The sequence below is a fragment of the Mustela nigripes genome, chromosome 1, assembly GCF_022355385.1.
Source record: "Mustela nigripes isolate SB6536 chromosome 1, MUSNIG.SB6536, whole genome shotgun sequence".
NCBI classification, from domain to species: domain Eukaryota; kingdom Metazoa; phylum Chordata; class Mammalia; order Carnivora; family Mustelidae; genus Mustela; species Mustela nigripes.
In genome coordinates this window covers 17899599-17912964 of record NC_081557.1, presented here as the reverse complement: position 1 = coordinate 17912964, position 13366 = coordinate 17899599, and the positions used below count along the sequence as shown (strand labels likewise).

Sequence of the window (13366 nt, the reverse complement as noted above, 5' to 3'; positions counted from 1 at the left end):
AGCTCAGGATTCAGAAGACCTGATCCAGGCACTTATTAATTCTTTGACACTGCAGGCCTGCCGCTTATTCTCTCTGAATCTGTAAATGAGGGATAATTCTGCCTGCTCAGTATGTCTCATATGGTTGTGAGGTGAAGCCGATGAAATATACATGAAGGTACTTGGTAGGTTTTAAAAAGATGTACTCCGGTGTGGTTTTTATTTGTGGAGGCTATTTATGATTTAAAAGGGAAACATCAAGGTTAAATAGTAAAAAAAAAATCTTGAATCTACAATATAAAGAAGGTAAAAGTATTGTTTACCGTGTTAGCTGTCCACACCCTTGGTGGAGTCAAAACGAACTCTGTATGGTATATATTGTGTAGTATCTATGTATAGAGTCTCTCGTATAGTGTAAGACTGCACAGTTCAGGGAATAATCCTACACTGGCCTCTGGTGGATAGACTAAATAGTATGTCTACACAGAACCTTGAAGCAAAGGTATTTATATACTTTGACAAAGATATCAGATACTACATCTTTTTTTTTTTAATTGAAGTATAATTGACACACAATGTTACATAGTTTCAGTTGTACAACATAGTGATTCAGCAACTCTGTGCATTGTAATGTGCTCACCACATGTGTAGCTATGTCACCATACAACAATATTAAAATTCCATTGGCTCTACTCCCCGTGCTGTCCCTTTCATCCCTGTGAACTTCTTCATTCTATAATGAGAAGCCTGTACCTCCCTCTCTTTTTAATTCTCAATTTTTGCATTCTACTCCAAGAAACCTTTCCTTGGGAGTCTTACCTCAAGTATCATTTAATAAGCTTATTAAAATGTGGATTCTTGGGGAATCAGTCCCCAAATTTTAGTTCAACAGTGCTAGTGTATGGATGGACCAGGAGCCTTGACTTCTAGACCAACTTTCAGAAATATGTTCTGAATGAGATCAAGGAGAGGAAGGGGGAAATGTTTGTGTTCCATAAAATTCTCTGCTTTTGTATGTACTGCATTTTCCCAGGAATAAGGTCCACAGCTTTCATGAAGAAATCATCTACATGCCCTGCCCAGGGAGTAAGAACTATTATTTTACTTTCACCATAATTTTTTTTTTGTTTAATGTCACGTCACCATTTTATATTATTTAAAAAGGAACTTCGACAGTAGACAAAGAATGATGGGTTAGAGGAATAATTTTACTGTGATCTTGCTGATCTCTGATAGGGAGAACAGGGTATACTTGCTTACAGAATTTTTTTTTTTTTTAAAGATTTTATTTATTTATTTGACAGACAGAGATCACAAGTAGGCAGAGAGGTAGGCAGAGACAGAGAGAGAGGAGGAGGAAGCAGGCTCCCCGCAGAGCAGAGAGCCCAATGTGGGGCTCGATCCCAGGACCCTGGGATCATGACCTGAGCCGAAGGCAGAGGCTTTAACCCACTGAGCCACCCAGGCGCCCCTTGCTTACAGAATTTTAAGGTGAGCTTTGGATTAGCGTATATTCTGTCCCAAGTCTGAAGGATTGTAGAGCATGTGTGAACGGGCCAGAGTTATTCCATCACAGCGAAAATCTGGCTACTTGTGTTATTGCTGGAAGAACTATGTTCTTTATGAGCATTTTGCCATTGGCAAGTGCACAGGCAACAGTGTAGGGAGACCACATAGGCATGAAGGTATGTTGTCACCTGTACTTCTAGGAAGTGTTCCTCCAGTAATTTCAGTGCTTTTTGTACCTTTTTTGCTGTGTATTTTATAAATGAAGGTACTTTTAAAACTTATTGAGATGTAAAATTTTATGACTAGATAACTAGGATTTAAAAGAGGGACATCAAAGTTGAATATTAAAAGAATCTTGTGTCTACAATATAAAGAAATGTAAATGTGAGATATTATGTATGTAGATGTATTCTTTTCTTAGTATTTCTAGGAACAACTTTTTAAGAAGGAAGGAGATGCTTGTAGGTATTCTCCCTAGATTAAAAATTGGAAGAGACTTGGTTAGATAAAGTGCTTTTCACCTCTACCGATGTTTATTTTTTTGTTCATGGTAGGAAAGTAAGAAAATAAAAAGGCATAAACACACACACCCTCACACACAAACAAAAAATACACTTTTTCTATAGCAGTAACATTTTTAGCTGCTGCATGGCCCCTCAGAATAAAGATGACATTCCCGAGTCTCCTTGCAGCTGGGTATAACTGTTTGCCCAAGTTTGTGCCAATAAGAAGGGAGGGGAACTGATATGTGTAACTTCTGGGGTGATATCTTCAAGAAACATGGCCTAGGCTCCTTTAATCTTTTTCTCCCAGCCGGAAATAGACAACTGTGGGAGTGATCCTTAGACACAGAGATGGAAGCCATGTGCCAAGGATGGCACAGCATCCTGCCAGCCTGTGTGCTTGTACCATCTCATGGAACACAGCCTGCCCACTTGCCCTAAACTATTACCTGAGAGAGAAATGAAATTCCTGTTTGAGCTGCTCTGTTTTGGTGCCTCCTTGATAGAAGAGCTTAAACTATGCCTTTGCTAATGACAGAAGGGAACAGAGGTACACACTTTCTCCTCTTTATCCTCTTGCATAGAGCAAGAGTGGGTCGTGCACCATTGTGTACCATGTTGGAGAAGGGTGGTACCCTAGGGATGGCAGAAAGGAAGAAGTAGCCCGGGTTCTAGAATAATTCTGGGAAGCAGAATAACCATGTTATTATGGATTCTCTGCATCTCTGTATTAATGCATGAGAGAGAAATAAACTTCTATTTCATTTAAGCCATGCTTACTTGAGGTGTCTGTTTCATACAACTAAAGCGGTATCCAGTTAACTAATTAATAAAACTGTGATCCTGTATCTTAGAGATAAACCATGGGTGTATACTTCCTTGCTGAATTATTCTATTAGTTTGTGTATAGATGCACTTATTAGCTATGAACATGTGACTTAGAGACAACCAGGATTTGAATCTGAGCTCCACTGTTTCCTAATGAGGTGGTCTTGGGAAAGTTTTTAGAATCTCTGAGTTTCAGTGTTATCATCTGTAAAATGGGTATAATAACCTCTACTTCACAGATGTGTTATTAGGATTAAATAATCATATATACAAAAACCACACATATATTTTTATATTTATTTGTATTAACATTACCTAAATTATAGTCTCAACCTAATAGTTTCATTCATTTATATATTCAGCAAATTTATTATAATTATTGTATAAAAGTGATATCATACTATGCATACTTTTTGTTCCTTGCTTTTTCACATAATGTATTATGAACTTCCCAATTAATAAATATGATAATTTAATAGAATTGTTAGACTGCATAGTATTCAATTGTGTGGATATGCTATAATTTATTTCGCCCTTCTCTTTTTTGTTGGACATTTAGTTATTTCCAATTTTTGGCTATTACAGATGATGTTGCATTGTCTATCCTCATTCATTTAGTAAATGTTTATTGAACACCTACTGTGTGCCAAGTAATGCTCACATAAGTGACCAAAAGAGACAAAGGTCATTACCCTTCAGGGAATTTGAATCCTAGCAGGGGGAGAGAGCAACGAACAGTAAACATAATAAGTAAGAAAAATATTTATGTTAGAAGATAGTAACTGTTCTGGTAAAGACAAAAAAATATACTGAGCAGGATCTGAGGGTCATGAGTGCTGATGGGGAGGTATAGGGTTGCATTTTTATGTAGAATGATGCTGTTGGGCCTCTTTGGGAAGGTAAAATGTGAGTGAAGATTGGAAGGAGCTGATGAAGGAAAGCCTATAGATTCTTGAAGGAAAGGCATTTGAGGCCAAGGGAACAACCAGTGTGGAGGCCTGGTCACAGCAGCTCTGGGCCTGGTTGAGGAGCAGGGAAGAGGTCATTGTGGCCTGAGTGGCAGGAACAAGGGTGAGAGGGGGGAGCTGAGGTCAGAGGGTATGGAGGGCAGCTGAGGCGTGGACATGGCTAGCGTCGTAGGTTCCTAGTAATGCTTTTGGCCTTATTTATTTATTTTTTCAGTAGCTACATCTTTGTATGCTTTTTTTTTTTCTTTGTACCCTTCTTATTTATGGCCTTTGGATACATTTTTACACATGGAAATTCAAAGATATGCAAAAATTTGAGGCCTTGATTAAGTAAAAAATTTCAAGGGAAAATATTAGACATTTTTGGCTTTGTAGTGAAATCTTTGCCCACATACTTAATTATTTCTTTTGGATAAATTCTTAGACATGGAAATGCTGGCTGAAAGATATGCAAAATGTTGTGCCTTTGAGTGAGTACAGGTTTTAAGAGAATAAATTATATGTTTCTCATAGACAAAGGCCATGTCTTATAACTTTCTTTCCTTTTTTTTTTTTTAAAGATTTTATTTATTTTTAAAAAATATTTTATTTATTTATTTAACAGAGAGAGAGATCACAAGTAGGCAGAGCAGCAGGCAGAAAGAAGGGGAAGCAATGCTCCCTGCTGAGCAGAGAGCCCAGTGCAGGGCTCTGAGATCATGATCTGAGTGGAGTTGACCATCTTATAACTTTCTTAACTCTTCCTTGAATCTTCCAGCTCAGTTCACACAGTGAACTCCCTGGTGGAAAGGTTGAGCATCACTCTATGTTCGGTCTTAAATGTTACATGCCCTTTGGAGTGGAGAACGAATATTTTCCTTTTCAGGAACTGTGAGTGATTTCCTGACCAAGAGGTCCCTGCTTTCCTTAGGCTTACGTTACTGGGAAGAGGTAGACAATGAACAATAAGAAAGGTAGTTTCAGGTGACTTCAGATAAATTTGAAGAAAACAGGACTATGTAATAGAGTGGCCTCATTGTAAGGCTGTGACCATGTGAAGAGAGATGATGAGAGAGTTTTAGCTTCACTGAGTATGTGCATTCTTCCCACTGTCTGGGTGTGGAGGGAGGCTGGAACTCTGTCTTTTGTTTTGGCTTTATCCTGTAGTGGCACAGCACAGAACTGGGTTAGCAGTAGTGGTCCTTGATCAAACTCAGCCTCAGAATCAAGGGGGTACAAGATGTGGAAAGCCCCCAATTGTCCATTCACTGGTGAATGGAAAAAACAGAATGGCATCTCTCCACACAGTAGATAAAAAAGAGCGAAGTACTGATATATGCTACCATGGGTGAAGCTCAAAGATGTGTGCTAGGTGAAAAAGTCAGGCTCAAAGACCACATATTGTAAGATTACATTTATATGGAAGGTCTAGAAAAGGCAGATCTATAGCTATAAAAAGTAGATTAGTGGTATGGTTTGCCTGCAGTTAGATGTGGGAACAGGGGGTGACTTCAGATGTGCCCCAGAGACCTTTTTGGGGTGAAGGACGTGACCTAAAGATTTAATTGTGGTGATGGTTGCACAACTCTGTGTTGATTAAAAATCATTGAATTGTACATTTAAAATAAGTGAATTTAGTAAATTATACGTCATTAATGGAGAAGTAGAGCTACTCTTCATGGATACTGAGATGTTTATTGTAAGTTTTTCACTAGGTGAGTCTATGGCCTTGTGACTCTGGATTTGGCTCAAGAATGAGGAGAGACCTGTTTGTCTGTCCTCATATTTCCGACTAAGAAAATGAAGTGTATGTGCATAGACTTGGAAGTTTTAAGTAGGTAAGGATTGTGATAGAAAAAGAAAGGAACTTCTTGGATGTAACAAGATCCTACCTTGTGTAGACATGTCAGCAGCAGCGGTCACCCTGTTAAGGATTCTGGGAGCTAAGGAAAGCTTTGTTCAAATGTGCCCTATCTGCTGCTACCGCGGGCCACCTCACTTCCGTGGCTGAATCCACTGGGAAGGTGAGCTTATCTTGTGGGGTGACATGTGTAGCCTCTTTTGCATCAGAGTGTAATCCCTTTCACAGGTTGCAAGCGTGCTGTATTATCTACTTCCATCTTCACAGAGATTGTTAAAAAAAAAAAAAAAGAAGTTACTTAGGGTGTGCCAAATTAGAAGAATAGTACAGATTCCAGTGGGAAGATAAGGTGCATATTCTGAGTTATCTACAGGGAGGAGGAAATATAACCACTTGGAGATAATGTCTTCATTTCTGTCTCACAGATGAAAAAAGAACTCACAAAGGGAGTTCTTTCTTAAATCCTTTGCTCAGGGTCCCTTTAATTCTTACCTGGATTACTACCTTGACTTTCTATTGCTCACTCCAGTGTCTGGTCTGCAATGCTCCCTTCTACTCATTTCCTCTCCTTAGAGCATAGCTCTAATTGTGACTCTCCAAGGCCTAGATAAACTGCAGAGTTCTTGTCAGGCCCTCCAAATATCAGCCCTTCCATGTGTCACAGCACATGTGCTCCCATCTTCCTGGAATACTTTGTGACTCTTCCCCAGGGGCTTTGCTTTCCCATTTTGGGGGCTTTGTTCATGCCATTTTCCCTCTGTGGGATAACCTCAGCAGTGCTTGCCTGTTGAAATTTGTTGCGGTCTCTCAAAGCCCAACTCAGATGCTCCATGTCTATGTGAAGCCTCTTGTAATTCTCCCAAACCTGTTGTGATTTTGCCATTCTCTTACCTTGGACTCCCTTCCATTGTCTTCCATGGTTGTATTCTCTTCTCGTGGTTGACATACTTGGGTTAACTTCTTGGTGTGTAAACTCTGTAAGGGCAGGGACTGGGGCTCCCCATCTTTGTCACCTTGCATATAGTTGATGCCTGGAGTATAATTTTCCAGACTGAACGGATTGTATGACTCAACGGCCACTCGGATTTTCTTCCCATAAATCAACTTTCAACCACTTTACACTCTCTTCACATTTTTCTCTCTATGAGTACCTAAAACTGGATGTTTCAACAATGTTAACTTACTGCTGTTGTGCCCCTCATCTTGGGCTTTGACACACACTTTTTTTTTTTTTCCCCTGGGCCAGGGTTGTGCATTTGTGTCTTGGCAGCTTGAGAGCTATGACTGTGAATAATGAGTCAATTATCATCCAGCCTGGGGGAAAGCACAATTATTCCTGACTGGCCGGGCTGAGGTAATCCTCTCTTCCCTGTGCCCTTTCAAATGAAGAACATAAAACAGTTGGAATTCAGAACACTGCGAAGGGAATTTAGACAAAACATTTGTCTGCTGAATTTAGCTTCTTTGGATTTATTCTGATTTATGATTGATTGGTTTTTAAATTGCTTATTTAATCCTAATGACTATCGCTCCAGGGGAGGCCGGATACCAAGGAGCATGTGATCAAGAAGCAGTGGAGTGAAGTAGTTTGGTTGGACAAATCAAGAGCAAATATTATTGTCCAGAGAAACATTGCTCCAGGCTAGGAATATAATGTGAAAATCACCCCCTGACTTTCAAAGTACCCAGCCTTGTTATCAGCATGATTGCTTAGCCCCTATTCTCTTTGCAGAGGGCTTTTTGCAAATATCCAGTGTTGCACAGAATTTCCCCCCAAGAAGTTTTCTTTCCTTCTAGCCACATGGTCAATATCTCTTCACGATTGAGAACATGCTCTTGATTTACATTGCCACTGACCCTGGTGCAGAAGTAAAGACACTGGAGGTTGTTGTCGGGATTTGGTCATGAATTCTGATGCTGGTTGTGTTGATTTGTGAAAACTCTCCTGCCAGTGCAGTGATGTTTCTCCGCACCTGGGGTCTAGTCTAATCTGACTTTTGTATGGATGGATTTGAATTTTTTAAAACTTTTTTTTTTCTTTCAAAATGGAGTTCTCTGAAAGCGGTCATGTTCATCCAGAAGCTATACAATCAATATGGGATCAGTGTTTAATTTATCGAGGCATCTGTGGTTTCGACCTTTTCAAGGAGTGAAATCTTTTTCCTTGGCCTGAAATTAGACACGGTGGGTCTAGTTGGTGGCCTTGAAAGGGAGATCTGTTGGAAGCGTGTCTGTTTGGTATCAAAAGAAAATTGAAATTCCATTGCTTCAGAATAATGCAACCTTTAGGAGAGGAAAAAAACAAAACAAAACAAAACAACAAAAAGCCTTTGTTTCATCTGTATTGAAGTTTCCACTCAGAAATACCCAGAGAAACTCTCTTTCAGGTCTCAGTAACCTACTTGTGCTCTGAAATATTGCTGCTAGATTTCTAAAGTGTATTATGTCTGACACTTATTTCAAAGCAAGGAACATTAGGGATAAGATGAAAGGGGGAAGAGGGCTCAATGGAACACAGAAACAGAAGGAGATGAGACGGACACTTGGGTGGCACGTTTGGAATGCCACCAGGGTAACTCCAGGAGGCAGCAGCTGGCTCTCTGATCAGGCTGTAGGCCACTTTGGATTCTGGGCTGTGCCAGCATCTGCCATTTTGACATTATCATATTGAAAAAAAAGAACTTTTTTTCCTATTTTATTTTGCCAAGAGATTTATATTTTGCTGCTTTTTCAAAAAAAAAATGATAAAAGCTTTTATGAGAAGCACTTCTGGGTCTTTGGAGTGATTGAGTATATATTCTTGTGGAACGATTTTCAAGGTTCAGGAAGGAGGCCTCAACTATAGGTTCTGTCAGAGAGAGAACACATTCTTTTCTGAATCTTCTGGTATTTTTAAATGAAAGCTTTATGTTTACGAAATAAAGTTTTAAAAGGATGAGCCAAATATTTTGTTAGATCTGAGACCCCAACAATAGTCCAACGTCGGCATCAGAACCTGGGACTTTGTGATACATTGCTTTTTATTTTGAAGGAGTTTCATCGGGTTATCTGTCAAATAACCTGCATGTTTTATTGGAAATGACAGAGGTGTACATTGAGTGATTATGAGAATAAATAGAGCTTGTCCTTACAGAGCATCTATTCTTCCCAGACATCGCTGTGCTTTTCAGGTTCTTAAGTCAATAGACTATTACAACAGTGTGCTGGGACATAGTGTTTTCTTAGTCAATACTAGATTGAGGTTGTGCTAGACATAAAGGATAAGCAGGGAGAAGGGAAACTTCCACCTCCTATGAGAACAGTGCACTGAGGAAGAATGACAGGTAGTCACGAGTAGTCTTCTTGCCTCTAACTTTGATGGAGTTTGAGGAACTCCTCCTGTTACTACGCTTATCTCCCTCCACCCTGCTACCATCACTTATCTTGGCCCTAGGACTGATGAAGGACCCCTCTGTGGCTGTAAAAAAAGTCCAGGAGGAGAAGTCCCATGACCTTCTCTACCTCACTTCTCTGGTCTTTTAGTACCTCAAGCATTCAGCCTGTGGATTTGGAAGAGAATTTTTTGTTGTCGATTACTCCAGCAGTATTCTCGGCAACCCTCCCACTACCTCACTCACTCTCCCCCTTCCTACCCCTCTGTTCCCTCACTGCCCCCTGCCAAGACTAGTGCTTCACATTAGAGTTTCTACTGTGCCCGTGGAAAGCATTAGGAGTCACAGATGTTGGTTCCCGAGTCAGTAGAGAGAGCTGGCCTGAACTTGTGTTATTTCTTAATTCTTTTTAAAGAGAAAGTGGTGCAGTTAGTATTTGCATTTTCCCTCACTGGCTTATAGACTAGGTTACGTGACCTCTGTGCTCCAGCAGTATCTCTGTGTTCATGTCCTATAGGTACCCCGACATGTCTTAACTCTGCCGGTGATGGGGTAGAAGGAAGCAAACAAAGGACTCTGGAGTTGCACCCGGCTGTGAGCAAGAATCTCACTGACTCTGAAGCCGTGCAATCGACAGCTCAAGAGAAACAAGCTTGGCCACTGGGCTGGGTTAGGCTGTCTTGTAACGCCTTTAGCAGATACCTGCCTACAAAGCTCACAGATCAGACAGTCCTTGTGACCCTGGAGCTTTTTCATGGTGGAGTACCATAAGGAGATGGAACAGGGTTCTCCAATCTGCTTGTTGCTTGATTTCTGCCACTTGACCTCTTTTGAATCTCTTTATCACTCTTCTGTTGATCACTACACAGATTCCTGCATTTGCTCTGGTCATTTGCAGCAAGCCACTTCTATGCACTCTTGCTTCTTCTGGTGCTATTGTAAACTTCTCTTGTCTCTTTTCCAGGATTTTTTCTTTGTCTTTTTTCTGCTTCATTCTTCTGTTTTCTAAGGACTCTTTGCCTTTATCTGCTATATTACTCCAGTTGGCATAACACTGTGGTTGGGAGTGTGGATTCTGAGTCTAAAGGCCTGACTTCAAATCCCCACTGTGCTATTTGCTAGCCATGTAACTTTTTTTTTTTAAGATTTTATTTGGGACGCCTGGGTGGCTCAGTTGGTTGGACGACTGCCTTCGGCTCAGGTCATGATCCCGGAGTCCCGGGATCGAGTCCCGCATCGGGCTCCCAGCTCCATGGGGAGTCTGCTTCTCCCTCTGACCTTCTCCTCTCTCATGCTCTCTCTCACTGTCTCTCTCTCAAATAAATAAATACAATCTTAAAAAAAAAAAAAAAGATTTTATTTATTTATTTGACGGAGATCACAGGCAGGCAGAGAGGCAGGCAGAGAGAGAGGAAGAGAAGCAGGCTCCCCGCTGAGCAGAGAGCCCAATGCGGGGCTGGATCCCAGGACTGTGGGATCATGACCTGGGCCGAAGGCAGATGCTTTAACCCACTGAGCCACCCAGGTGCCCCACTAGCCATGTAACTTTGAGTAAGTTACTCGACCTCTCTGTAGGCCTTGGTTTCCTCATCTGTAAAATGGGGGTACTAATGGTAACCACCTATAGGGTTGTTGCGGGCTTTAAATGAGATTTATGAGTGCTCATAAAAGACTATCTGACACACAGTAAACATTAACCCTAATGATTAATTCTAATATAGGAAGCAGTTTTATGGCTTAGACCATTATCTCAGTGTGATTTTTAGCAGATATTTACCTATTGCTGTGATATCTCGCCCACATTTTAACTTGCATTTGCAGCTGCCTCTGGGACATTTCCCTCACAATTTCTACTGGCACTTCAAATGAACATGATCAAAGCTTAATTCATTATCTCTCATCTGAATTTATCCCCCACATTTCTGTTAATGGCATCATGTTATCATAATTTTCTCAATCTCTTAATTTAGGATTAATCTTAGACTTTCTTTATCCTAAGAACATAATCATGAATATGCATAGATTTAGTACAAAAGTATTAATTGTTTATAGTTTTAAATAGTCAAGAATAGTCAAACATTGCTTTTTAGAAGTATATGGATCCACAGATAAAATACGAGAAAAATAGCCATTGAAAAAAAATTGTTATAGCTTTTCTGTTTTGCAGAATTATTTCTAATTTTAATTTTTTCTCTTAAAAACTTTCTAAAATGACACATACATTGCTTCCATATAAGGAAAACCTCCCTTCAAATTTAGGGAAAAAATGAGATAATTAATGTCCAAGAGTTTTTCAAATACCATACTTCATTGACCTTTTAACAATGGCTGAGAACAGTGCTGGGTATAATAGTAAGCACTTAGTATTTGTTGAAAAGTGAATGAAATAGTGTTATCGTTCTATGCATTTTTAGAAAAAATTTTATAAAGTTCAGAGTGCTCAGTATCTCAAACATTCTGCTTGTAGACTTTGAAGAGCATGTGTTGTTGTTATTGTTTGGAAGAAAGACTCAGGAAATGCAAAATAAGCAAGACTGGGTGTTTGTATATTTTCTAATGTGTAACTTTCATTTCAGAGGATAATGTGACCAAACGAGGAGCATTTGGAACTGATTCTTCAGAAAATGTATTTCCTTCAGTAAAATTTGCTCATGAAAATGAACCAAATGATCATCATCTTAGAAACAAAGCCGTCTTTCTTCATACTTCATCACAATGTTCAGAAGACGAACAGGTAATGTCATAGCACATTTATAGAAACAGGAAAAAGAGCATTCTTTATGAATTAAAAAGAGAAAGAAACTGTAAAAACATAAGAAACATTGGACAGTTATTGGATCAGTAACTCAGATTCTTAATTCTGGAAGGAGTGCCATTGGGAAACTTTATTAAGAGTCATTATTATATTTCTTTTTCCTTTTTTAAAAAGATCTATTTATTTATTTATTTGAGATAGTGAGAGTTGGGGGAAGAGCAGAGGTCATGCAGGCTCCCTACAAAGTGCAGAGCCCAATGTGGAGCCCAGTCCCAGGACTCATGAGATCATGACCTGAACTTAAACCAAGAGTTGGACACTTAACTGGCTGAGCCACCCAGGCACCCCCAAAAATCGTCATTACATTTTATGATTTCAGCAGCCAGTGTTTATGAGGGTAACTTGGTTAACCCCAAGTTTTTAAGTTCCTTTAAGGAACTGCCATCTAAAAATTCTTGTAATTATTTACATATTTTAGCTTGTCCTCTATTTTGGACAAAAGAATTGCTTTTTATAATTCTCTGTGTTAAATGGGAGTTTCTATTATCTGCTCTGGATTCATCTCTTAAAGTAAAATCTGTTATCTTATTTTTTCCAACATTTTGTTATTAAATATTGGATGCTCTCTTCCTAATCTTTAAGACTTAATAGACAATATTTATATTCTCCTTAGCTATGGTTTTTTAATTTTCAAGGAACCCTAGTGGAAGCTGTTGTATTTTTTACAACATTTGAGTTTCTACTTTCTTTCTTTTATTTTTTTTTAAGATTTTATTTATATTTGATAGAAGACACAACGAGAGGGGAACACAAGCAGGGAGAGTGGGAGAGGGGGAAGCAGGCTTCCTGCTGAGCAGGGAGCCCAATGTGGGGCTCGATCACAAGACCCTGAGATCATGACCTGAGCTGAAGGCAGACACTTAAGGATTGAGCCACCCAGGTGCCCCAGTTTTCTATTTTCTAGCTCATCATGTCTTCCTGTGTTATCGTGGACAAAATTATATGTGAGATGTGGTTTCATATGAGGGAACAAAAGTCTCTGTGTTAGAAAAGTGTTTCTGTATGCCAGAGGCCTATAGTGTTTTAATTCCAGAACTTAGCATCCAATGAAATGATTATGGGACCAGAACTTTTTCTTTTTTTAAAAGATTTTATTTATTTATTTGACAGAGAGAGAGAGCACAAGTAGGGGGAGCAGTAGAGAGAGAGGGAGAGCAGGCTCTTAGCTGAGCAGGGAGCCTGGTGCAGGGCTCCATCCCAGGACCCTGGGACCATGACCTGAGCCAAAGGCAGATGTTTAACCAACTGAGCCACCGGGTGTTGTTAGAACTTTTTTTTTCCCCCTAGAGGATTCACTTTATACTGGCTATTGCTGGCAGTTGGAGAGGCATTTTCTGTTGAGTCTTTAACCAGCATGTGGAGAGGCAATGAATTGTTTAATGATATTGTTTCCTAATAACTTGAAAATGTTGTATTAGCATTCTCTGGTTTGTCCTTGAGAGGTGCATTGGGGTGGGATGGGGGGTGGGGTAATGAGGTGGGGAGTGTTCCTATTTTACACATGAGAAAACTGAGGTTAAGTAATTTACTCTAGGTTATTCTGTGGATGAGTC

General features: G+C 39.7%; 1 protein-coding gene across 4 annotated transcripts in view; it reads left to right on the top strand.

The window, feature by feature from the left end:
* IFTAP (intraflagellar transport associated protein) overlaps nt 1-13366 on the top strand; it is a 67365-nt gene that overhangs the window by 28875 nt on the left and 25124 nt on the right. For all 4 annotated transcript variants that reach the window (XR_009405291.1, XM_059405521.1, XM_059405501.1 and 1 more), the window contains one exon: nt 11575-11732. Coding sequence is in view for 3 of the 4 variants with exons in the window: in XM_059405521.1 (XP_059261504.1) it covers nt 11575-11732 (158 nt within the window). In the remaining variant the exon portion in view is untranslated. The remainder of the gene's footprint in view (nt 1-11574; nt 11733-13366) is intronic.